The sequence below is a fragment of the Camelus dromedarius genome, chromosome 16, assembly GCF_036321535.1.
Source record: "Camelus dromedarius isolate mCamDro1 chromosome 16, mCamDro1.pat, whole genome shotgun sequence".
NCBI lineage: Eukaryota > Metazoa > Chordata > Mammalia > Artiodactyla > Camelidae > Camelus > Camelus dromedarius.
The window spans coordinates 14,396,077-14,422,152 of record NC_087451.1 but is presented as its reverse complement, the minus strand read 5'-3'; the positions used below and the strand labels follow the sequence as shown (position 1 = coordinate 14,422,152).

At 37.0% G+C, this 26,076-nt stretch overlaps 1 protein-coding gene across 12 annotated transcripts in view; it reads left to right on the top strand.

The window, feature by feature from the left end:
- ACACA (acetyl-CoA carboxylase alpha) overlaps positions 1-26,076 on the top strand; it is a 256,069-nt gene that overhangs the window by 49,549 nt on the left and 180,444 nt on the right. For 10 of the 12 annotated variants that reach the window (XM_064495017.1, XM_064495019.1, XM_031467944.2 and 7 more), the window contains 2 exons: positions 4,911-4,957; positions 7,569-7,821. In XM_064495017.1, the coding sequence (XP_064351087.1) occupies positions 4,911-4,957; positions 7,569-7,821 (300 nt within the window). Of the gene's footprint in view, positions 1-4,192; positions 4,284-4,910; positions 4,958-7,568; positions 7,822-26,076 lie in introns of those variants that run through there. The other 2 variants (XM_031467947.2, XM_031467952.2) reach the window with 2 other exon arrangements.

Here is a 26,076-nt window from a genome sequence, read left to right as displayed (position 1 = left end):
TCTCGTATGTTTCCACACCTAGCAATTATTATACTACTGTAATTGTTTGTTTAGGTGTCCATAGCCACTTAGCCAGGGACCAAACCTTACTTATCTTTGGATATACATCATTTATCTCACTAGTTGGAACACAAGTGCTTGTTATTTTAAAATTTAAAACTTGTAGGAAAATAAAGTACAACTTAAAAAAACTGTATAACTCTCTTAAAGATACTGAATTAGTATCAAAAGCCATTTAAAAGTCCATCAATAAAATGACAAAAATGAAAAGGTAAATTCAGTGGTTCTTGCTGAAAAAATTTCAATGATGTTACTATGACTTAAAAGGCAAAGATATGTTGTATTAGGTTGGATACTTTTATAAGTGGCTGTGAAAACCAATTGCTCCCCCTTTATTAGAATTGCTTGGAAAATATAGTGTCATTTGAGTTCAAGGAGAACATGTTTACTGAGTTTGGTAAATCCTGTTCTCTTTTATTTAGAGAAATATCTGAATGAAATGCAAGTTGACTCTTAAGTGCATTAGCTATAATTAGCTTTACTGCATTTTTCAGGAACATGGGGTACAGTTTAGAAGCCTTCTGCAGATATTTTTAAGAGTCCCTGAATAAAAGTTTAAGGACACATATGGTTTGTCTTTGAACAACAGGGTTTTAAACTGCAGGGGTCCACTTATACATGGATTTGTTTTCAGTAGTAAATACTGCAGTTAGTACAGGGACTGCAGTTGGTGGGATCCATGGAAACCAAGTCTTGGATTTGGAGGAACCATGCATATGGAGGAACCCCAAATGTGGAGCGCCTACTCCAAGTTATACACAGCTTTCTACTAAACGGGGGGTCAGCACTCCTAACCCCTGTTGTCGTTCAAGGGTCAATTAGATGTATTTTTAAGTAAGAAAATCTGACATTACCAATATTTGATATAGTGAAGGAAATGTTTATTTGGCTAAGCAGAATATCCTACAGCTGCATCTGGGGAAAGGTCTTGTTTTAGAGGTGATCAGACAGCAGCTGTATGAACCTTCCCCGGAGTCTACTCCATTTGTTGTCCACTTAGAAAGTCTTAGCCTAATTCATGGCGAGACTTTAGGGACCCCAAACTTGTATGCAAGCAAAACTTTCTGTAAGGGTGAATTTTTGTCAAGAAAGGGCTCATAACTTTTTTTTTTTTTTTTGGCATATTTGGTACAGTTGATGAACCAACACGGGCACATTATTGTCAACCAAAGTCCATAGTTTACATTAGGGTTCACTCTTGATGTTGTACATTCTGTGGGTTTTGACAAATGCATAATGGCATGCAGCCACCACTATAGTATCATACAGAATAATTTCATTGCCCTAAAAGTCCCTTGTGCTCCATCTATTCATTTCACCCCTCCCTCCCGCTCCCCCAACAAGCCCCTGGAAACCACCATCTCAGAAAAGGTCCATAGCTTTTATCAGACTTGACCTAAGAAAATTTAAGAGCCACTGGTTTAGGTACTTAACCCACTGTGCTTACTTGAGGGCGTAAAGTGGAGGGGGCAGGAGAGTGAGTATTAATTGTGGCTTTAAGACTAAATTTTGATACAATTCACAGTAACATGTCATTGACATCATGACATACGTATAATTGATACAGAAATTTATACAGCATATTAATGCTTATAAAGTATGTTGCATTCTTACCATTTTCTACTTTATTTAAATTGTTTCTGTAGGTACTCAGATGTTTGTTGAATGAACGATACTTTAAATGCTGTAGTGCTTTACAATTTTCAAAAGTTTCACACACATGATTTCATGTAATCCCATAATAACCCTTTTTTCCCCTCCTACCCCTAAATTGCCCCACCCTCCTTCCCTCTCTCCACTGGTAACCACTAGTTTGTTCTCTGTATCTGTGTCTGCTTCTTTTTTATTTTATTTACTAGCTTGTTATATTTTTTTAGATTCCACATATAAGTAATATCATATGGTATTTGTCTTGCCCTGTCTGACTGACTTCAACTTAGCATAATGCCCTCCAGATCCATCCATGTTGCTGCAAATGGCAAAATTTCATTCCTTCTTTATGGCTGAGTAGTATTTCATTGTGTGTGTGTGTGTGTGTGTGTGTGTGTGTGTGTGTGTGTGTGTATGTATATCTTCTTTATCCACTCATCTGTTGATGGACATTGCTTCCATACCTTGGTAATTGTAAATAATGTGGCTGTGAACATTGGGTACATGTATCTTTTCAAATTAATGTTTTTGTTTTTTTCAGGTATGTACCTAGGAGTGGCATTGCTGGGTCATATGGTAGTTCTGTTTTTAGTTTTTTAGAAACTGTCCATACTGTTTTCCACAGTGGCTGCACCAATTTATATTCCCACCAACAGTGTATGAGGGGGTTCCTTTTCTCCAACATTTGTTATTTATGTTCTTGATAATAGCCTTTCTGACAGGTGTGTGGTATATATCTCATAGTGGTTTTGATTTGCATTTCCCTGATGATTAGCAATGGATGTTGAGTATCTTTTCATGTGCCTATTGGCTATCTGCATTTCCTCTTTGGAAAAATGTCTATTCAGTTCTTCTGCCCATCTTTTAAGTGGGTTGTTTGTTTTTTTGATGTTGAATTGTATTAGCTGTTTATGTATGTTGGATATTAACCCCTTATTGGTCATATCATTTACAAATATTTTCTTTCATACAGTAGGTTGTCTTTTCATTTTGTTGATGATTTCCTTTGCTGTGCAAAAAGCTTTTAAGTTTAGTTAGGTCCCATTTGTTTACTTTTGCTTTTATTTCTTTTGCTTTAGGAGACAGATCCTAGAAAACATCACTGCAATTTATGTCAAAGAGTGTTCTGCCTATGTTTTCCTTTAGGAGTTTTATAGTATCTGGTCTTACATTTAAATCTTTTATTTTTGTATGTGGTATTACAGAATGTTAGAGATGCCACCAGAAAACTATTAGTCAATTATTCTGAATTCAGTAAAGTTGCAGGATACAAAATTAACATATAGAAGTCTGTTGCATTTCTATACACTAACAACAAAATATCAGAGAGAGAAATTGCATCAAAAAGAATAAAATACCTAGGAATAAACCTACCTATGGAGGTAAAAGACCTGTACTTGAAAACTATAAGACACTGATGAAAGAAATTGAAGATGACACAAACAGGAAGAAAGATATATATACTGTGTTCTTGGATTGGAAGAATGAATATTTCCAAAATGATTGTACTACCCAAGGGACTCTGCAGGTTTGGTGCAATCCCTATCAAAATACCAATGACATTTTTCATAGAACTAGAATGGATAATTTTAAAATTTGTATGGAAGCACAAGAGACCCTGAGTAGCCAAGGCAATCTTAAGGAAAAACATAGTTGGATAAAAACACTCCCTAACTTCAGATTATACTATGAAGTTATAGTAATCAAGACAGTATGGTACTGGCACAAAAACAGACACATAGATCAATGGTACAGAAGAGAAAGCCCAGAAATAAACCCCACACACTTATGGTCAGTTAATCTATGACAAAGGAGGCAAGAATATACAATAAAGAAAAGACAGTCTCTTCAATAAATGGTGATGGGAAAACTGGACAACTATATATTAAAGAATGAAATTAGAATATTCTCTATTTATCTTTTAATATGTTGGTTGTAACCCACTGAATTGATTTCTTAATATTCTGCTTGTTGGTAACCCATAGTTTGAAAAACACTGGTCTAGCGCATCATAGTTTACAAAACCCTTTTATGTATTCTCAGACCTCCCAGCAGTCCCATGAGATATATATGACCTCTTTTTAGTTTTACAGATGAAGTGACTCTTTTTAGTTTTACAGTGACATTAAGTGACTTGTTCAAGGTTGTGCTGCCAATACTTGGCAGAGTCAGAGTGTGATCTTTGGTCCTAGGTTTTAACTCCAGCTCCACTGGCATCTTTGGTTACATCCCATCCAGACTACTTACTTTTTCCTTCCTCGTCTCACTCCCTTCACTACCACAGTTGAAGGGAATAATACTAGTTCAGAGTGTACAGTTGGGTAAATCCTAATTTGCCAGTTGGCATACCTGCACTGTGTCCAGCCCTATTGCTTGTCACTTGGGGTCCTCTCTTAGAAATTCTGGATTTCCCTATCTGTGTAAAGAGATTCTTCCCTTCTGTTTTCTTCTCCACCCTAGACCAATGGTTTTCAAGCCTGGATTTATGAGAGGTTCAATCAATTGTCGAACTTAATATTCAGACTTCTGGGTCTCTAGGAGATGGATTCTGATTCAGAAGATCTGGGATGGAGGTTAGATATGTTTTTTAAAAAGCTCCACAGGTGATTGTTACACATAGCCAAAATAGAGAATTTCTACTCTGAGTACATTAAAATTGCTGAGCACATAAGGAAACCCAGGATTTGGAAAGTAGCTAAGAGATTCCTTGGTCCCTTAGAGTTTAGGGACTTTAATAATGAGAGATTTGTCCTCTCCCTGGCTCCCAACCCTTGTGGGTGGGTATAACCATTTGGAAACATAATCAGAGCCTGACTGAGTTGTAGAGAACCTGGTGGTTCTCTTCTCCCCATTGCCTCCTTTTTTGATGAAATATTGGAAATCATAAGGTTAGAGTGTGTGCATCAAAGTATGCAATTGGAAAATGCACCTTGTAAAATGGTAAGCTTGGGTCGTTGTTTAATGCTTTCATGAATAATAAAGTCTTTGTAATAACAAAGTCTTTTGATTTACAGATTAAAACAAGTAATAGTTAAACAACTGAACTTTATACTTCAAGTTAAATGGTATGTTTGACTAGAAAAATGATATTTTGAGTATAATTAGTTTCACACTATGGTGAGAAAAACCAGGAACTGATAAAATTTGGGTTTCTTAAAAAAAGAGCATAATACTTCACATTTCTCTCTTTCTCTCTTTAGTTCTTTTTGGAGGTGGATATCTGCTCAGACGATAAGAATTATAAGAGGTCAGTCACAAATAACGCTCTTTACAGTGTGATAAAAATTTTATGTTCATGTGCTATAATGATAAACTGTAGACTTTTATGTTTCAAAGGCACCTTCCCCAAAAGAATAAGGCAGATTGAGGGGGAATACCCTGAAGTTGGGTGTGTCTGTCGGTGGTAGTATTCCACCACCTTCCCTCTGCGATTCGGAACTGGAATCAGTGGGAATGGGATGGGCCATGGAGTAGCCTCCAGAGTGTCTGGACAGCTACTCAGTGATTTTCCACACTTGACCTCTCTCTCCTGTGGTTTGTAGGCTTGTGCCTGGGAATGGCACACAGTAGAGCTGCCAGGTGGTGGGCAGGCTCCTAAACTTTTGACATGGAGCTGCTTTCACTCTCTGCAACCATTTAGGGAAGTCTGTCTTCATGTTCTTCTTAGCTAGGAAAGAACAATTTGAAGTCGACCTCATGGAGCCTTTCATTTATTCGTTAAAACTTCCTTTTTCTTCTCCCCCAGAATCTGAGAATTGCTCCTTTCTCAAGGAGTTTTTTTGTTGTGGTTATTTAATTTTGGTCAGACTATAAGCTAGAATCTGTCCCTGAGTGCCTTACTTAGTTCTTTTATGAAGAAGGCAGCTATTTTATATTCTGTGTTAGTTAAGATAGAATTTGGAACTTTTTTTTTTAATCTGTTATTTTTAAACTTGATTATTCACTGCTCTAAAATGTGAAAGAGGCAGCCTTTTTGCTGCTCTACCTTTTGATGGTCTTCAAAGTGGTCAGTCTGCTAGAACTTTTCCCTCCCTCCTCTCCCTTTTTTCCTTCTTTCCTTTTTTTTTTTTTCCTCTTTTTAAATGATTTTGTTTTCTTTGAAAGTTCTTCAAATGAACCTCATTATAAAATTTGGAGACATTAGAAAATTTTTTTTAAAGAAACCTAATATTGCAAGGGAGAAATGGATAGTGAACTTAGACATCAGGTTTTTCCTGTTGCATGATACTTTTATATTTGATTCTGGTTTTAAAAATGAAAGTTAGCTTAAGTAATCTCCAACTCACTTTTAGGAAATGTCTGTAGGTATTTTTTTTAATTTTTATTTTCTTTTTTAGCATTCCCGGCAATTTGTTATTACTGTTTCCTTCTTCTAGTGTAGTGGTTTTCAAACTTTAGGACTTGTTAAAATATAGATGACGGTGTCCTACCCTGTAGGTTCTGATACAGTTAGCTAGTCTGTGGTAGGGCTAACAATTTGTACTTTTAGTAGTTCCCAGGTGATGCGGTGGCTGCAGCTGTGGCTGCTAGCCTGGCAACCACACTTTGAGAATCACTGCTCCAGCACTTACAGATACCATTTTGTTTTCGTAAAAGAGTAAGGTCTGATTCACAGATTATGCAAAAACAATGGTGCATGTGTGATTTTTGGTATATTTAGTGATGATGCTCAAACATTTAAAATTGACGTTTTGTTAATCCAGTGTCAAAGAACACTGCTCTTTACCTATTTCTATATACATCAAAGTGGTTTACAGCATGTAAAATTATTAATAATAAGTTTTTTATTTGTTGATATACCTTCTCTTAGAGCACCTCAGCATCAGGACTGGGAATCATCCCTCTGAATTAAAATTGTTGGTCAGGCTACAAGCTGTTTAATACCGATTTGGTATATTGTTTTGACTTCTTTAAGTAGGATTTTTGGAATGACAGAATAAATATTGTTTCATTTAGCTTTGGTTCTTATTGTTGTTGGGAACTCTGAACTATGCTTTTGTCTTTGTTGATTTGTTTACTAGTGGTTGGCAACATCTGATCCTGACTAGTAAGGCCCTATAGCTAGGAAACTGGTCCTTAATTGAGATAATACCTCCATTATTTTAATTATAGATTTAAAATTTGATAGTAGATACAATTTCTCCCTATCAATGTCAGCAGTCAGCACGTTAGAGCCAAAAATAGACATTTTGGGGTGAATTTTTAACAGATATAATTTAAGAAAAAATCATGGGGGCTAATCAATTAAAAAAATACTCATTTGGAATTTGCTTTAAAGCAGACTATGTACATCTGTGTGTGTAGTATATGTATATGCACATTTCATTTGTTTTGTATATGTATATACATGTGTAAATATATTTTATGTGTGTATATATACATATATTTGCTTGTGTAAAATTGATAGCCTCTCACAGTGTAGTGTTTGGAATCAGATGATAGCTGGGTACTTTAAGCACCAAGTTCCTTACCCTGTATTCTCCCCAATATTAACAACTGAAATTACAGTATCAGAACAGGCAGCTTTCACCCACGGCAAAGATTTCTCCATTGATCGTTATTATCTGTTGAACGTCACCATATTGATAGAGATTGGGAATGGCTCATAGTTTTTAGAGACCGTGTTCTTTGAGGAAAAGGAAACTGGCTTTAACTTTTTAGGCATAGTTCCCATGATCTGGATTTTCTTCTCTTTTAAAAAACAAAATCCTTGAGAAAGAATATCCAAGTAAACTAGTTCTCAAACTCTGCCTTGCTTCCAAGTGCCAGCTGTGGTGTGTTAGGTATAACCTGTGGCTATCCTCAGATGTAGGTTATTATCCATAACATGTTTTTCTCACTTCTCATTTCCTCCCTAGCTCTGAGAGCTCGTTTTGAAGGAATAATGGATGAACCGTCTCCCTTGGCCAAACCTCTGGAGCTGAACCAGCACTCCCGATTCATAATTGGTTCTGTGTCTGAAGACAACTCAGAGGATGAGATTAGCAACCTAGTGAAGCTGGAGCTACTGGAGGAGAAGGAGGGCTCTCTGTCACCAGCCTCTGTCAGCTCAGATACACTCTCTGACTTGGGGATCTCTAGCCTGCAGGATGGCTTGGCCTTACACATGAGGTAAGTCCGAGAAGGTGAATGTTTCACTTACTTAACCTGTCCTGTTGGTTTCACTCATCTTGTTTCAAAAAGAGCAAGAATAATCTGAGCCAAGATTGTTTCACCTTTTCCTGTATCACTGGCCTTAAAGCTTGGATGAGTAAGTGGGAAATGACCTGTTTTGCCTGGAGTGCAGGTTTTGAAAGTGTCTTTTCCTAAATGTTTCTCTCAACTTTTTCCTGTTCTTCCTACATTGCTAGTGAGACCCAGGGAGTGAGAGTTAGGTTGAGGAATTTGTCTCTGTCCTACTTTGACTGACGTTGCTGTAATTGTCCTGATGATGGATAGGACTGTTGCAGGGATGGGCAAGTTTGTAGTCATCTTTCTTTGAACTGCTTTATCATGTTAGGAAGTTATAGTCTGTTTCTGGCAGGGCCAGTCGTGATTGAGGAACAAAGGGTTGTTGTAGAGTTCGCCTCTTTTCCTCTAGAAACACAATTCTCTACATGTAATTGAGAATGTCAGCAAGTAGTAACACTGGATTATTCTTTTTTATTGATGTTTGTGAACCTCTGATCATTTGCTTCGCATTTCTTGGATTAAAGGGTCTGGATTAGTGATTCTTGGTTTTCACTGTACGTCAGAATCACCTGGGGAGCCTTAAGAAATGAGCCCCATCCCCAGAGATTCTGATTCATTTCATACTGTCTTGGCTTGGAGCTGGAGCTTTTTTTTTTTTTTTTATGTAAGCTATTTGAGTGATTCTAATATACACCCAGGCTTGAGATTATAGGTTTAGCCTAGATAAACATCAATTAGGGTGGCTATTGTTGCTGTTATTATCTTGGTGCTTCTATTATTCATGGATCATAAAATAATTCAACTCCTTTTTATGCACTTAAGATATAGATTCTGTAGTAAAATCCTATGCGGGGTCTTGTGTAGGCAGCAGTGACAGCTGCTCGTGTTCGTGGGGCAACTTGCTGGGACCTGGGTGGGCAGTAAGGACCTTGTGCTCTGAGCGTTGGGATTGTGGGTTCTGATCATGGAGGGGCCAGCATAGAGGTTGGTGCCCTGGGCTGAAGTGGCTTCCAGGAGATTTAAAGAGACATGCTGTCCCCCATTTGGGGAGCCAGACACTTAAGGAAATCTTTGTCAGGTCACTGACTGACTGCAGAGATAAAGGAACAGAAACTTCAGTGACCACACACGAGGAATACACACTTTGCAGAATAGGTTGGAAAAGTCACAAGAGGACTCAGCAGCAACTCTCAACAACGACAAGCAATCCCTGAGGAGTGAGAGAATTAAACTTCCAAAGTTACATAATGCTCAAAATGTCCAGTTCTCAGGAAACTTACAAAACACAAAGAAATAGGAAAATGTGGCACAGTCACAGAAAAAAAGAGTTTGACAGAAAACATTCCTGAGGAAGCCTGGACATTGGAAATACTAGTCAAAGATGTTAAGTCATCTGTCTTAAATATGTTTCAAGAGCTAAAGGAAACCATAGAGAAAGAAGTAAAGGAAACTAGAAAAATGATTGTATGAAAAAAATGAGAATATAAATAAAGAGATAGAGGTTGTAAAAAAGGAACCAATACTTGGAAGCAACCAAGATGCCCTTCAGTAGGTGAATGGATAAGTAAACTGTGATGCATCCGAACAATGGAGTTTATTCAGCACTAAAAAGAAATGAATTATCAGGCCATCAAAAGACATGGAAGAACCTTAAATGCATATTACTAACTGAAAAAAGCAAAGCTAAAAAGACTACATACTGTATGATTCCAGCTATATGACATTCTGAGAAACACAAAACTCTGGAGACAGTAGAAAGATCAGTGGTTGCCAGGGGTTTGAGGGGAGGAAAAGCTAAAGGTGGAGCACAGCGGGTTATATAGAGCTGTGAAACTATTCTGTGTGATACCATCTTGGTGGATAAATGAATGTCATTTAGAGATTTGTCAAATCCCATAGAAAGTACAGCACCAAGAGTGAACACTAATGTAAACTGTGGACTTCGGGTGATAATGATGTGGTTTGGTTTTTTTTTTTTTAATTGAAGTATAGTCAGTTATAATGTGTCATTTCTGGTGTACAGCTTAATGTCGCAGTCATACATATATATACATATATTCGTTTTCATATTCTTTTTCATTACAGGTTATTACAAGATATTGAATATAGTTCCCTGTGCTGGCAGAAGAAATTTGTTTTTTACTTATTTTTATATATAGTGTTTGACCTTTGCAAATCTCAAACTCCCAGATTTATCCCTTCCTACCTCCTTTCCCCTGGTAACCATAAAATTGTTTACTATGTCTGCGAGTTTGTTTCTGTTTTGTAAATGAGTTCATTAGTGTCCTGTTTTTTTTTTTTGGATTCCTTATATGAGGGATAACATGGTATTTTTTTTTTCTCTTACTTCACTCAGAATGATGTTCTCCAGGTCCTTCTATATTGCTGCAAATGGCATTATTTTATTCTTTTTTTATGGTGGAGTAGTATTCCATTGTATATATATACACCACAACTTCTTTATCCAGTCATCTGTCGATGGACATTTACGTTGCTTCCATGTCTTGGCTATTGTGAATACTGCTGCTATGAACCTTTTCATTTTTTATTGGCCATTTGTATGTCTTCATTGGAGAATTGCTTGTTTAGGTCTTCTGCCCATTTTTGGATTCAGTTGGTTTTTTGTTATTAAGTTGTATGAGCTGTTTGTATATTGTGGAAATTAGACCTTTGTCAGTCACATCCTTTGCAAGTATTTTCTCCCATTCTGTAGGTTGTTGTTTTGTTTTACTTATGGTTTCCTTTGCTGTACAAAGGCTTATGAGTTTATTAGGTCCATTTGTTTATTTTTGCTTTTATTTTTATTGCCTAGGTGGACTACCCTAGAAGAACATTGCTAAAATTTATCTCAGAGAATGTTTTGCCTGTTTTCTTCTAGGAGGCTTATCATGTCTTGTCTTATATTTAAGTCTTTAAGCCATTTTGAGTTTATTCTTGTGTATTGTGTGAGGGAGTGTTCTAACTTCATTGATTCACATGATGCTGTCCAGTTTTCCCAGCACCACTTGCTGAATGTCTTTTCTCCATTGTATATTCCTGCCTCCTTTGTCAAAGATTAATTGACCATAGGTCTGTGGGTTAATTTCTGGGCTCTCTATTCTGTTCCATTGATCCATATGTCTGTTTTTATGCCAATACGACACTGTTTTGATTACTGTAGCTCTGTAGTATTGTGTGAAGTCTGGGAGGGTTATTTCTCCAGCTTCATTCTTTTTCTTCAGGATTGCTTTGGCAATTCTGGGTCTTTTGTGGGTCCATATAAATTTTAGGATGATTTGTTCTAGTTTTGTGAAAAATGTCCTGGATAATTTGATAGGGATTGCATTAAATCTGTAGCTTGCCTTGGGCAGTATGGCCAAATAATGATGCATTAATGTAGGTTACTCAGTTGTGACAGATGTGCCACTTTAGTGCAGATTGTTGACAGGGAGGCTGTGCATGTGTAGGGGTGGGGAGTACATGGGAACTCGGTAATTTCCATTCAATATTTCCGTGAACCCAAAACCACTCTAAAAATAGTTCATTAAAAATGGAAATAAACAAACGAACAAAATCCTGTAGTGAATCTGGCTGAATGCAAATGTCCTGCCTTACGGTTATCCCTGAGGGTTTGGTGTCCTTGCTTCTGAAAGATGTAGGAGTGTCGGTGGTCCCCTGTTTGCTATGTGGAGGTTGAAAGTAGAGTTAAGCAAGTTAATTATGTTTTACTTCACAGGTTCCTAGAACTGCAGTGAGCCAGAGAGATAATTTAGCCTAATGCCTTTTACTTAAATAGATCACAAAATTGAGGCCTGAAGAGGGAAAGTAATTTACCTGAGGGTGAACAGCTAGGAAACTGGATTTCAAAGTTAGAGGCCCTGATTCCATTTCAGTAACTTTTCTACTCTACTTCCCTGGCCATACAAGTGTTTTAATTATATAATTAGTTCAGATGAAGGTGGTTTTAAGGATTTAGTAATAAAGTATTATATCTAATCTCTGGGTTGAAAAAACAGGAATAGAGGTCAGTATTTAGTGGCAGGGAGAAAGAGGTCAGGTCTTTGTCTTTATGTAAACATTTTTTTCTTACTTAATAGTTCACTTAATGGTTGACCTGAAGGCTAATACTAGTGGTGGTATCTTCCTCTTTGTGGTCATTTGGAAATGTGTGAGGGTTGTGACTGGTGGGATTACTTGCTTTTAGAGGACAGGGGACCGAAAACTCTAAACCTTCTGCAGTGTACTGGATAATCACACACAACCGAGAATTGTTGTTACAGTGTCATAGTTCCCCTTTTGAGAAAGACTGGGTGAGCTCTAAATTCTTAAAGCCTCATAGCGCCTTGAGAAATTTGTCCAATTTGAGGTCAAGTGAAACAAATGACCCATTCATTGGATTAGGAAATTGTGAGTTTGGCAATGGTGAAATAAATACCATTGTAAGAAACTCAGCAGATATTACAAGGCGGTTTATAGTTGCCAAATCATTCCCAAAGCTGATGGCTCTTACTGCAAAGTATATGAGGTCGGTGGTATGAGTGCCTGAGAATTTCTTTGCATGCCCTATTGCTGCAAAACTCATGCCCGTAGCTCGTGGAGGAACCATGGATTAAAGTGTGATCAGCAGCCTGGGAAGGAGACAGTGCCAGTTCCTATTTGCTTCTCAGATAGCTGATGTTCCAAAATAGAACAAAGGTTTTCCGTCGATTTATTTCTTAAGTCACTTGGGGATGTGGTATCCTTGTGGATAATTTAAATTGATCCAAATTCATTTTATATATTAGAAAGAAATCTGTTCTGACATCTGCCACCAATTAAGTATGTGAGCACGGACAATTCATGTTCCTTCTTTGGACTCATTTTCCTCATCTGTGAAAATGATGATACTGGTTCCAATACCCCCTTTCACTCCTTGAACTCAAAGTTAAATAGAGACCCGCTGAATTTAGGATCAGCTCTCAGAATGAATAACTTGAACATTCACAGGTGATACAGACCAAAGAGGCAAGTACGTTCTCAAGAGATGCTAACTGGAGATCACCTCAAACCAAGTGAAGTAATTGCCATAGTACAGGATGGGAGTGGGCTTTTCTCTTGAATTTCAGGCTCAGTTTAGGTGCTACATGAGAAGTCTAGTGGATTGATGGACAGATAGACAGAAAAAGAAAATAGACTTTTCCAGACTTGGTGATGACTTGCATCATATATTTTCTAGACTACCAGTGAGAAGATTGGATGAATCACTCTCTAAGCTTTATGACCCCAACATTTGAAAATTATACCCTAAGAAAGTAGTTATAGCTTGGTGGGAATATACAGGTCTCATTGTAGATAACTGTGCTTTGGCTTTTTATTTTTAGGGAAGATCAGCTAGGGTATGTGACCTGTATATCAGCTAGGTTGATATATTTCTGAACCTCACTGTAATATTTAATTGAACATTTGAGGAGAAAGACTGTTAAAGACTGAATGTAGGCATCTTAATTTTGATTCCTAATGTATGAATTAGTGGCATATCATAGAGCCATCTAGTTGTATGGATACTGACTTTTTCTCTGCTCATTATGGGATGCCACTTGAGGTCATGTTGTTCTGCATACTTACTATGCTGTGCAAATCCAGATTATCCCACATTATCACACTATCAGCCAAACAAAGATTACAATCTGTTAACTAGTATGCTGAGCTCCTGGTTGAAATCCATTTGGAAACAGCTTAGCTCCACAGTTGGATCTTTTACCTCTTAAGGTAGTGTGATTTCCTTAAAGCTTTTTTTTTTAATCCAATAATACATGTTATAGTGTTTGAAACTCCATCTCAGTTTTTTCTTAAACTTCTAAAATAAATGCTCAAAATATCGAATGGCTAACATTTTATACTTAGCAGGCATGTTTGGTTAATGACTTTGAGAATATCTGGAATACATGTAAATCCAGCATAAAATAGTCTGTAGCTGAGGTTTAAGACAGTAACTGCTGCTTTGGTAGGAGAGAGTGATTAAGTTCACTCAGGAAGGGCTCCTTGAAGAGGGTGAGTTATAGTCCTATCTCCTTTATGGTCTAGAAAGGAAAGTACTTTACCAATATCTTAGAAAATTCAGAATTCTCATATGAGATTGCCTACAACATGTTTGACTCTTCAGAAGAATCTAACTAGAGAGTTTTGAAGCTATTTTATTTATTTATTTATTTGTTTATTTTTAATTTTTGTTTAATTTTTTTATGGGGGGAGGGAGGTAATTAGGTTTGTTTGTTTGTTTGTTTGTTTATTTATTTATTTTAGAGGAGATACTGGGGATTGAACCCAGGACCTTGTGCATGCTAAGCATGTGCTGTACCACTTTGAGCTATACCCTCACCTCTGGAAGCTATTTTAATTCTATTTAATTAGAAATAATCTGTCACTGTTTCCCCAGTGACACCAGGTAATATTCTGAATTGGGGATCAGCTCCTAGATACCACATAGAAAATTCATATGGAGCTATACATACCTTCATTCACAGGAAATAAGGTGATAAGGTGAGAATCTGGGAGTGGCTTTCAGTGTCCACTCCCATTGATTTGATCAAGAGAGAAGTCAAAGGGAATAAGAAAAGTGAGAGGGAGCTGATCTGTTGCTGCTACATCCTGTCTTCTTTTTCACATTATCTGTAAGAACTAGCAGTCCTGTTTTTTTCAGTGACTAATTAGAAAAACAATAGTAATGATCAGGAACATTATCAAATGCTTTATTATATGCCAGACTCTCTGATGTGCTCTACATGGAGTATTGACTGAAAAAAAATACACAACCTAAAAGCTGAGAGTTATGTTTTACTCAGCGGACTTTCTGAGGACTTGAGCCTGGGACGTGGCCTCTCAGATCTCTATCTCTCAGAGACTGCTCTGCAGAGGCAGGGGAAGAGCCAGGATATATAGGAGTTTTTGCAACAAAGACCAGGTAGTCGGAACACTAAAAGGTTATTCTTAATTAAAGAAAGCGAGATAGCTCAAGTTAAAGAATTCAGGCTTTTCTGTGTATGGGAAGGTGCAAAAGTCTGGGCCCATTGAAATCGTTCCTTTGATATGCACCTTAGCTGTCTAGGGCCAGTGTCCTGTTCTTTCCCATCCTGAGTCCCCTCAGGGTGCACTGTTGAGGGTGGCTGCAGAGGCTGGGCTGCCTGCTTGTCTCCATCCTGAGTTCCCACCGCTCACTGTTGGGGCAGGGGTAGTGGCTGATGACTTGATGGCCGCAGCATCCTTTATTTATTGTTATGGCAGGCAACATTTTTCATTCACGAGAGTATCACACTTAATTTCCACAACAACCCCATGAGGTAAGTAATGTACTATTACTACGTACAATTTGTGGGTGGGGAACTGAGACACAGGTTAAACAACATGCCGAAGGTCACAGAACTAACTATATTGAGTCCAGTCCGAGCTCATATTGTCAACCACAACACTAAACTAGAACCCTGGGTGTCATATATATATATTTGTACGATCCTTGAGCAATTTTTCTCTTATTAAGTATCATTAAAAAGGGACAGAAGTTAGAAAATTTATTTTTAAATAGTGCTTTATTAAAGAAGCAGTAAAGAAGATTAAAAACAAAATATAAGAAAGCAAAAATAAAGCCTTGTATATCCACCACCCAGAGATAACTCCTGCTAATTCCCTATTGTATCATCTTCTGGATTCTTTCCTGTGCATATGTACGTATGTGTTTCTTTCTACTGAAATGAGATCGTCCTGTATACAGTTTTATAATCTGTTCTTTTTGTCAAAAATATCCACTTTTGTATTTTCTTCTCATCTAATATACACACCATATTCAAATTTCTCCACTTGACTCCAAAATCCTGATTCATCCAAACTAGTATCCAGTCCAGGACCACATGTGGTATGTTATATATCCCTTAAATTTCTTTTCTTTTTAAAAAAATTTTAGTTGAAGTACAGTCAATTACAATGTGTCAATCTCTGGTGTACAGCAGTGTCCCAGTCATACAAATACATACATATATTCATTTTCATATTTTTTTCCATTTAAGGTTATTACAAGATACTGAACGTAGTTCCCTGTGCTATACAAAAGTAACTTTTTTGTTAATCTATTTTTATAATTAGTGGCTAACATTTGTAAATCTCAAACTCCCAAATTTATCCCTTCCCACCCCTTTCCCTGGTAACCATAAGATTGTTTACTAAGTCTGCGAGTCTGTTTCTGTTTTGTAGATGAGTTCATAGTGTCTTTTTTTTTTTTAAGATTCCACATATGAGTGATATCATATGGTATTTTTCTTTCTTTTTCTGGCTTCACTTAGAATGACGATTTCTAAGTCCACCCATGTTGCTGCAAATGACATTGGTTTATTCTTTTTTATGGCAGAATAGTATTCCATTGTATAAATATACCACAACTTCTTTATCCAGTCATCTGTCGATGGACATTTAGGTTGCTTCCATGTCTTGGCTATTGATATATCCCTTAAATTTCTTACTCTGTCTTGTTACCCTACCCCTTTTTTGTGACAGTGACTAGTAACTTGCTTAAAAGGAAGGTAGCAAAATTATGAAAGTATTTGGCTACCAGTGACAGTTTGGTGTATAGAGAAAGATGGAAGGAAAAATATGGATAATTTATCATTCCACACTTTTATTGTTATTGCATTGTAACACAATTTGTTATTGCACTAATGATATTTTAATGGATTTTATAATCATAATGAAATTGCCTGTTATAAAATATAGTATGATTTGATCAAAAGCCATGACAGACAGAGCTTCACAAATAAATATACACAGCTAAAAGTAGAAAGTTTAGGATTCTCTTTTCTTTTTAGTCTCTCACTTTTAAACTCCTGAGTCTGAAGTGATTTCATTTAAATCTAGTGATGGGGATAAAAATAAATAATAGCTGCAAGAGCTTTTGGAAAAGTAAAATGTGCCATAGTGATATAACATGATATTATTTATTATGGAGGAGTCCTTTGGTAAGGTAGAATATTTTGACTGGATAAACTTCTTTGAGTCTTTTGCATATTAGGACTTTAAACTTGGGAATTTAGATTTGAAAGGCTTTTGATTACAGCAAACGTATACTGTCACTGTTACAATTCAAATGTTGGAAAAATAGCCATTATTAAGAGGGCAGGAAATTTCTTTTCCTCTTCCTATCTTTTGGCTCATCTCTCTCAAGCAGTAACATGGGAAATAAGGAAATTGGCTCTAGTTTTGAGTTTATATTATGAATTTGCTCACAGATGGGCCTGTGAGAGTGTTCTTACGTCTTGGGTTTCTTAGAATTTCTCATCCAGCTTCCTTGATCTTCCTCCCTTCCCCCACTAGCTCTCCAAACTCTTTACTCTGAATGCTCCTTCCTGGTTCTGAGGTTCCCAGTTGCCATGGTGCCTCAGAAGTGGCATAGACAGAGAAGGTCATTATGAGATCTGCAACTAGGTACTCTTGCTGAGGGCAATAGTTTCCTCTGTCTCCCATTCAGTCCTTCTCTCCATTCAGAAAACAGGAGCTGTCTGTGTCTGTGTATTTATTGTAGTCTCCAGAGTTTATTCCATGAACTTAGCTAACTGTGGACATGAAATTACAAATGTTCTAAGTGTGGCTTAAGTCAGCCACTTGACAACGCTTATTCCTTTTAGTATTTCTAATATAATGCGTATATTCCCTCCCCCCTCACCATTTTTCTTCCGGTTAATGTAAATTTTAAAGTGAAGTTTGTTTTTACCACTTAGATTTTTAAAAATTATTAGATGAATTCTTATAGAAAAGTTGGAAATCCAAAACGTATGAAGAAGGAAATAGACAATCTAGGATATGATCATCCCGCGATAACTGTGTTGATACCTGATATGTTTCCTTTCAGTGTTTTTTACCTCTTATGGATAAATTTCACTAGAAAGTATATACGTAGGTGATGTTGTAATGAATGCACAGCTCTGTTTCTGGCTTTTATTTTTTCACCTAACGATGTTTTCTCATGTCACTAAAAATCTTTTATAAGCTTAATTTTTCTTGAGTGCTCAAGTGGAGTTATGCTTGTTTCTAAGTGGCTTTCCCTACTCTGGGTTCTCTGGTTTCTGAGGCAGTTAGTTACTCTTTGACCACCTACTTTCTATTTTCCAAAACACTTTTTGACGTCTCTAATCCACTGGGGTCTCCTATTCTCTTTGTCCTTCTGTCTTTATGCCTCCTTTGTCATGTCATTGTCATTTTCGTGTGATTTTTTGGAGGGGGAACAGTCATAACAAATGCTCAGCCTGCCAGTTTCAACTGGTAGTCCCATTCACTTCCTAACTTATTGCAGTTGGGCTTCTGCTTTTACCGCTTTCTGAAACTACACTTAGAAACTCCCTGGTGACCTCCTAGTGGCAGCATTCGATAGTGTTGGCTTTTTGCTCTCTATTGAAACTACTCCTTCTGCTTTATGAACATTCTCCCCCAATTCTCTTTTCTGTTCCTTCCCTCTTAGGTGCTTGAATAGGCTTTTTACATTTTTTTTTTCTTTCACATGCCCCTTAATTGGTGGTCTGCCACATGGCTTTCCGGCTTCAGCCCTCCTCTCTTACACTGTATCCTCTCCCTCGACCTGCCTTAGTTAATGGCTCACCCATGTCTCTGGTCTCCCAAGCCACCCCTCACACCTAATTAGATATTCTTATTGATGCTATCCCTCAATGACTCTTGAAATCATCCCCTTCTTTTCATTGTTACTGCCATTGCTTTTGCTCTTGTTTCTTATTTGGATTATGGCAATGGTATTTTAGCTCGTCTCCACTCTTTCCCCCTTCAGCATAGGCTCCATGTGGCCACTGCAATCTTTCTAACAGTAAACTGATCATCTCACAGCACTATTCAGTGGGTGCCTGTTATCTACAAGGTATTTTAATGTCTAGCCAAACATTGTGCCAGGTGCCTGACATTTTTTCTAATACCAGAGCTCTAATCATTATTGTGGTAATCTTACTGAGAATCTGTTAGGGGAGCACTAATGTCTTAGAGATATTTGAACTGGGTTTTGAAGGATGAAGAGAAAACAGACAAGTTAACAGAGATAGGTGTGTGTGTAATAGGAAAGGTAGAGATGATGGGGTTGACAACACGTGTAAAGGTACCAGACTGTGAAATGTCTAGCATGCTCAGGCAATTACAAGACATCGAGTCATACGGGAATGTAAGGGGGACAGAGTGATTGGTGCAGTGAAAGAAGAGCTGGGGAGATAAAAGGTCATATCATCAAGGATCTTGTATGTCATGCTAAGATATATACAAGATGGAAAACAGCATTTAGGTTTGGCTGTGCATCAGAATCACCTGCAGTGCTTTAAAGAAATTGGGGTCCCTGTGCCCTATCCCAGCTGATTAAATTATGTCTCTGGTCGTGGTGCTCAGGCATCTTCATTCTCCTACTCTCCAGGTAACTCTGATATGAAACCACTTTCTCAGAGCTTAGAACAATATCTGGCATATAGTATATGCTAATAAATGCTTGTTGCTTTGAAATTAAAGCTGTGCAAGTAGATAAGATCATTGTGAGGAAGAGTGTATAGGTAGAAGGGAAATGTATCTTAAGGAAGTGTCTACCTTTAGGTGGAAGGAGGCAGGGAAAAGGAGACAGGAAAAGATCAGTGAGGTAGAAGGATAACCAAGAAAACGACGAGAAAGATCATTTCAATGTAGAAGATGTGGCATGAAGTGGTGAGTAGAGATGTACAAGAGGAAAGACTGAGAAATAGCCCTGGAGTTAATGAATAGGAGGATTTTGAGATGCGCAGCTTCAGTAGATGGCAGGAGATTAAGTAGTGAACACGTGGTGAACCGACAGGAACTTAAGCAGTTCAGCTCTTGAGAAGTTGAAGGCAGAGAGAAGATAGAATAGTTACTTGAGGCCATAATAGGGTCGTGCTCACTCCCTCACTCCCTCACTCGTGCTCACTCCCTCACTCCCCTCTTCCTCTCACTACCCTCCCCACCTCCTTTCTTTTTCCTCCCCTAACCCACCCTCAGGTTTCCTTATTGTAGTGCCCTTCCCCTGACTGTTGAAATTCCTTTCATACTTTGAGGTCATTATGTTTTAAGGTCCTTCTCAAATGCTGCCAGTGCTGGGAAATTCTTGTTCTTTCTCTTGTTTTTTCTCTTCTGGTAATTTGCCTTTCCATTTTCCACAACAATAATTTCATTCTTTTGACGCTATCCTTAAACCAGCAATCTCCCTCTCTTTGCTGGTCCCTGCCTCTTCTGGGCACACTTTCAATTCATAACTGCATCATGTTTCATTGAGAAAATAGAAACTTTCAGGCTGGAAATTCTTCCTCCCAACACTTAATTTCAGACTTACTTGTGTCTGTGCTCATATTCTCATTTTTCTTTCTTATTGCAAGGACTTCTTAAGATCCTCCCTCCTATGGTCATCTTCTTCTTTACAGTTTAAATATCCCCTTTTCTGCTAAACCACTCCTGTTGGCATTCAGACATGCTCTGATAACTCTCATCTTTATAAAACCCTTCCTTGATAGCCTCATTCCCTCGGGACTACTGCCCTGTCCCTCTGCCCCACTTCATGGCTGAGATTTTCAGAAGTGCTGCCCCTACTTCCTCATTTCCCATTCATTCTTCAAGATACTCTAGTGTGTCCACTGCCCTACCATGCTACTGAAACCGCTCTTGTGAACATCACTGGCATCTATCATATTCCTAAATCCAGTGGACGCTTTTCAGTTCTCATCCTTGTCAATCTCTCAATAGTCTGTGCAGGTGATTACTTTTTCCTTGAAACACAGGCTTCTCTTTTCTGCTGAAAAACATGCTTTCTTGGCTTTCGTCCTACCTCCTTGGTACTCTTTCTTAATCTCCTTTGCAAGCTGTTTCTCTTTCATATCATCTCCAACATTTCGTCCTGCTTGGTCCTGGATCTCTTCTTTTCAGTTGATATTCCTTTTCTTTGTATGTAATCTCACCCTTTTGCTATTGTTCATGTCCTGAATTTGTAATATTCATCCTATATCTATGTTCCAAGCTCATGTGTTATGTTCGGCTATTCATGTGAAATCTGCACTTGAATGTTCTGTGGGCGTTGAACTCTTGATTTCCCTCTATCTTCTCCATAAATTTGAGCCTCCTGCAATCTTCCGTATCTTACTAAATGTCACCTCCAGCCACTTTCCTTAAGATAGAAACCTGGGAAATCATATTTCAGTTCTGTTGATTCTATCTCCAGTGTTTACTTCAGTACATTTACATGCCATCACCTTAGATCAAGCCTTACTTTTAGTCCAGCAACTCTTGCTTGGACTCCTAGAATGGTCACCTAACTGGATTCTCTGTTGATTTCCTGTTGCTCTTAGCATAAGATACCAAATTCTTACCTTGGCTTGTGAGGCCCTGAGTGGTCTGACCTCTGTCAACTTCTTTGCTGACAGTGCTTCGATTACACTGGCCTTTCAGTTCCTCTCGTGTGCCAGTCTTGTTCTTGTGCCTGGAATTCTCTTTCACTCTCCCAGTGGTAACTTGATGTCTTTATCCTTCAGATTAAGTATCACTTCCTCATAGGGTCCTGCTATTATTATTAATAATCCTTTCTTTTCCTTCATAGCATTTATCACAATTTATAATATTTTTACTGGTATATTTATTTGACTGCTTGTCTCTATTAACCAGTATGAGGGCAGAGATCATATATATTTTGCTTACAGTTGTTTGTATAGCATGTATTAAGCACTCAGTACATAATTGTCGAATAAATGAGAGAAATATAAAGATTGGCCAGGGACAGTCACAGAAGGTAATATTGTCTTAAATTATACATATTATACATTACGTTTTAAAAGTAGATTTAGAATTATTCAGATTTTCTATTTCTTCGTGAGTGGAATAGAAAATTGTATTCCAAAGGATTTATCAATTTCATCTAGCTTTTCAAGTTTATTGGCATAAAGTTTATAATAATGTATTCATTTCTTCTTCATATTTTGGGATTTGTAGTGAGTCCCTCTTCCTCATTGCTGATATTGACAGCCTTTTCTCTTTTATTTTATTTTATTTTTTTAAACATTTTTTATTGAGTTATAGTCATTTTACAATGTTGTGTCCGATTCCAGTGTAGAGCACAATTTTTCAGTTATACATGAACGTGCATATATTCATTGTCAATTTTTTTTTTTTTTTTTTGCTGTGAGCTACCACGAGATGTTGCATATATTTCCCTGTGTTATACAGTATAATCTTGTTTGTCTGTTCTGCACATGCCTGTCAGTATCTACAAATTTCGAAGTCCCAGTCTGTCCCTTCCCACCTCCTGCCCCCTTGGCAACCACATGTTTGTATTCTATGTCTATGAGTCTGTTTCTGTTTTGTATTTATGTTTTTTTTTTTTTTTTCAGATTCCACATATGAGTGATCTCATATGGTATTTTTCTTTCTCTTTCTGGCTTACTTCACTTAGAATGATATTCTTCAGGGACATCCATGTTGCTGCAAGTGGTGTTATGTTGTCATTTTTATGGCTGAATAGTATTCCATTATATAAATATACCGCTTCTTCTTTATCCAGTCACCTGTTGATGGACATTTAGGCTGTGTCCATGTCTTGGCTATTGTAAATAGTGCTGCTATGAACATTGGGGTGCAGGTGTCATCCTGAAGTAGGGTTCCTTCTGGATATATGCCTAGGAGCAGGATTCCTGGGTCATACGGTAAGTCTATTCCTAGTCTTTTGAGGAATCTCCACACTGTTTTCCATAGTGGCTGCACCAAACTGCATTCCCACCAGCAGTGTAGGAGGGTTCCCCTTTCTCCACAGCCTCTCCAGCATTTGTCATTTGTGGATTTTTGAATGACGGCCATTCTGACTGGTGTGAGGTGATACCTCATCGTAGTTTTGATTTGCATTTCTCTGATAATTAGTGATATTGAGCATTTTTTCACGTGCTTTTTGATCATTTGTATGTCTTCCTTGGAGAATTGCTTGTTTAGGTCTTCTGCCCATTTTTGGATTGGGTTGTTTATTTTTTTCTTATTGAGTCGTATGAGCTGCTTATATATTCTGGAGATCAAGCCTTTGTTGGTTTCACTTGCAAAAATTTTCTCCCATTCCGTAGGTTTTCTTCTTGTTTTACTTCTGGTTTCCTTTGCTGTGCAGAAGCTTGTAAGTTTCATTAGGTCCCATTTGTTTATTCTTGCTTTTATTTCTTCTAGGAGAAAATTTTTGAAATGTATGTCAGATAATGTTTTGCCTATGTTTTCCTCTAGGAGGTTTATTGTATCTTGTCTTATGTTTAAGTCTTTAATCCATTTTGAGTTGATTTTTGTATATGGGGTAAGGGAGTGTTCTAGCTTCATTGTTTTACATGCTGCTGTCCAGTTTTCCTAACACCATTTGCTGAAGAGACTGTCTTTATTCCATTGTATATTCTTGCCTCCTTTGTCGAAGATTAGTTGACCAAAAGTTTGTGGGTTCATTTCTGGGCTCTCTGTTCTGTTCCATTGGTCTATATGTCTGTTTTTGTACCAATACCATGCTGTCTTGATGACTGTAGCTCTATAGTATTGTCTGAAGTCTGGGAGGGTTATTCCTCCAGTCTCTTTCTTTCTCTTCAGTAATGCTTTGGCAATTCTAGGTCTTTGATGGTTCCATATAAATTTGATTATGATTTGTTCTAGTTCTGAGAAATATGTCCTGGGTAATTGGATAGGGATTGCATTAAATCTGTAGATTGCCTTGGGCAGTGTGACCATTTTAACAATATTGATTCTTCCAATCCAAGAGCATGGAATATCTTTCCATTTTTTAAAGTCTTCTTTAATTTCCTTCATCAGTGGTTTATAGTTTTCTGTGTATAATTCTTTCACCTCCTTGGTTAGATTTATTCCCAGATATTTTATTACTTTGGGTGCTATTTTAAAGGGGATTGTTTCTTTACTTTCTTTTTCTGTTGATTTATCGTTAGTGTAAAGAAATGCAACTGATTTTTGAACGTTAATTTTGTAACCTGCTACCTTGCTGAATTCTTCAATCAGCTCTAGTAGCTTTTGTGTGGACCTTTTAGGGTTTTCTATATATAGTAACATGTCGTCAGCATATACTGACACTTTTACCTCTTCTTTTCCAATTTGGATCCCTTTTATTTCTTTCTCTTGCCTGACTGCTGTGGCTAGGACTTCCAGGACTATGTTGAATAGGAGTGGTGATAGTGGGCATCCTTGTCTTGTCCCAGATTTTAGTGGGAAGCTTTTGAGTTTTTCACCGTTGAGTACTATGCTGGCTGTAGGTTTGTCATATATAGCTTTTATTATGTTGAGATATGTTCCCTCTATACCCACTTTGGCAAGAGTTTTTATTCTTTTATTTTTGATTAGTCTTCATAGATGTTTATTAATTTCTTTTTTCAGGAACCAGCTTTTGTCTTTGTTTATTTTTCTGTTGTACGTTTGTTCTTTCTTTCATTGATATCTGCTATCATTTTTATTCCCTTTCTGCTTTCTTTGGATTTAATTTGCTGTTCTTTTTCTAGCCTTTTCAGAAAGATGATTAAATCACCATTTCCCCCCTTTCTGACATATATACTAAAGACTGTAAATTTTCCCGAAGCCCAACTTTAGTTATATTCCACAAGTTTTTTTTTCAACATTTTGTTACAAAAAATTTTAATTATAGAGCAAAGTTGAGAGGATTTTTCTACAGAGAACGCCTTTCTGCTCATCACCTAGAGTCTACCATTAACATTTTTCTATGCTTATTTTATCATTTATCTGTTCATTTCTGAATCTCTGTATCCATTCCTCAGTTCATCTTATTATGTTCTCCAAATTTTTATGTTATATATTTCCATTATCATTCAGTTTAAAACATATTTCTATTTTAACTGCAATTCATTTTTTTATTTTTATTGAGATCTTATTTATATTTATTTTTATATGAGATTCTTATTGTATTAGTTTTAGGTATAATACCATAATGACTTGGTATATATATATATTATAAAATGATGACCACATGTTTAGTTAACATTCATCACCACACATAGTTACAATTTTTTTTTCTTGTGATGGGAGAACTTTTAGATCTACTTTCTTAGCAACTTTCAAGTGCACAACACAGTCTTGTTAATTATAGTCACCATGCTGTATATTACATCCCCAGGACTTATTTATCTTATAACCAGTAGTTTGTACCTTTTGACCACCTTCACCATTTCACCCATCCCCTTTGTGATTTTTTTTTGACAAAAATTATTTAGAAATGTATTCATTAATTTCAATTCATTAATTTCAAGAATTCATTAATTAATTAATTTCAAGAAATGTATTCATTAATTTCAACTTGGATATATATTAGAATCACTTAGCTATATTTTAATATCTTTGTCATTGATTTTTAGTTTAATCCATTGTATTTAGAGGGTATACTCCATGTGGTTCATATCTTTGAAAATTGTTGATAATTTATGGCCTAGCATATGATCTGTTTTGGTAAAATTTTATAAACACTTGCAAAGAATGTGTATTTCACAATTGTTGGTTATAAAATTCTATACATGTCAATTAAGTTGAGTTTTTCTTTTTCTTTTTAAAGTCTCTTGGGAAGAATCCTTTCTGGTCTCTTCCTTGCTTCCCAGAGTTGCTGACAGTCCTTGGTAGCCCTTGGCTTGTGACTACATCACTCCAGTCTCTGCCTCTGTCATCACATGGCCTTCTTTTCTGTGAATATGTCTGTGTGTCTCCAAATCTCTCTCTTTCCTTGTAAGGATACCAGTCATTGAATTTAGGGGCCCACTCTAATCCAGTAGGATATCATCTTTTTTAATGGAGGTACTGGAATAGAACCCAGGACCTCATGCATGCTAAGTACTGCACTCTACCATTAAGTTATATCCCCACCACCCCTTCAAAAACATTTTTTTTAAGGGGGAGGTAATTAAGTTTATTTTTATTTATTTATTAATGGAAGTACTGGGGATTGAATCCAGGACCTCGTAGTAGCTAAGTACATACTCTACTACTGAGCTATAACCTCCCCCCAAAATTTTCAGTTGTGTCTTGCTTCTGTGTCCTTGACGTCTATTGCCTAATTGTTCTTAGTTGCTAAAAGAGGAATAATAATTAATCTCACTGGCAGAATCTTATAAATCAATAAGAAAAAGATATTTTAGTATCTTATGAAGACATTTCAACCCAATAGAAATATGGGGAAAAGATTTGAACTTTACAAAAGAAGAT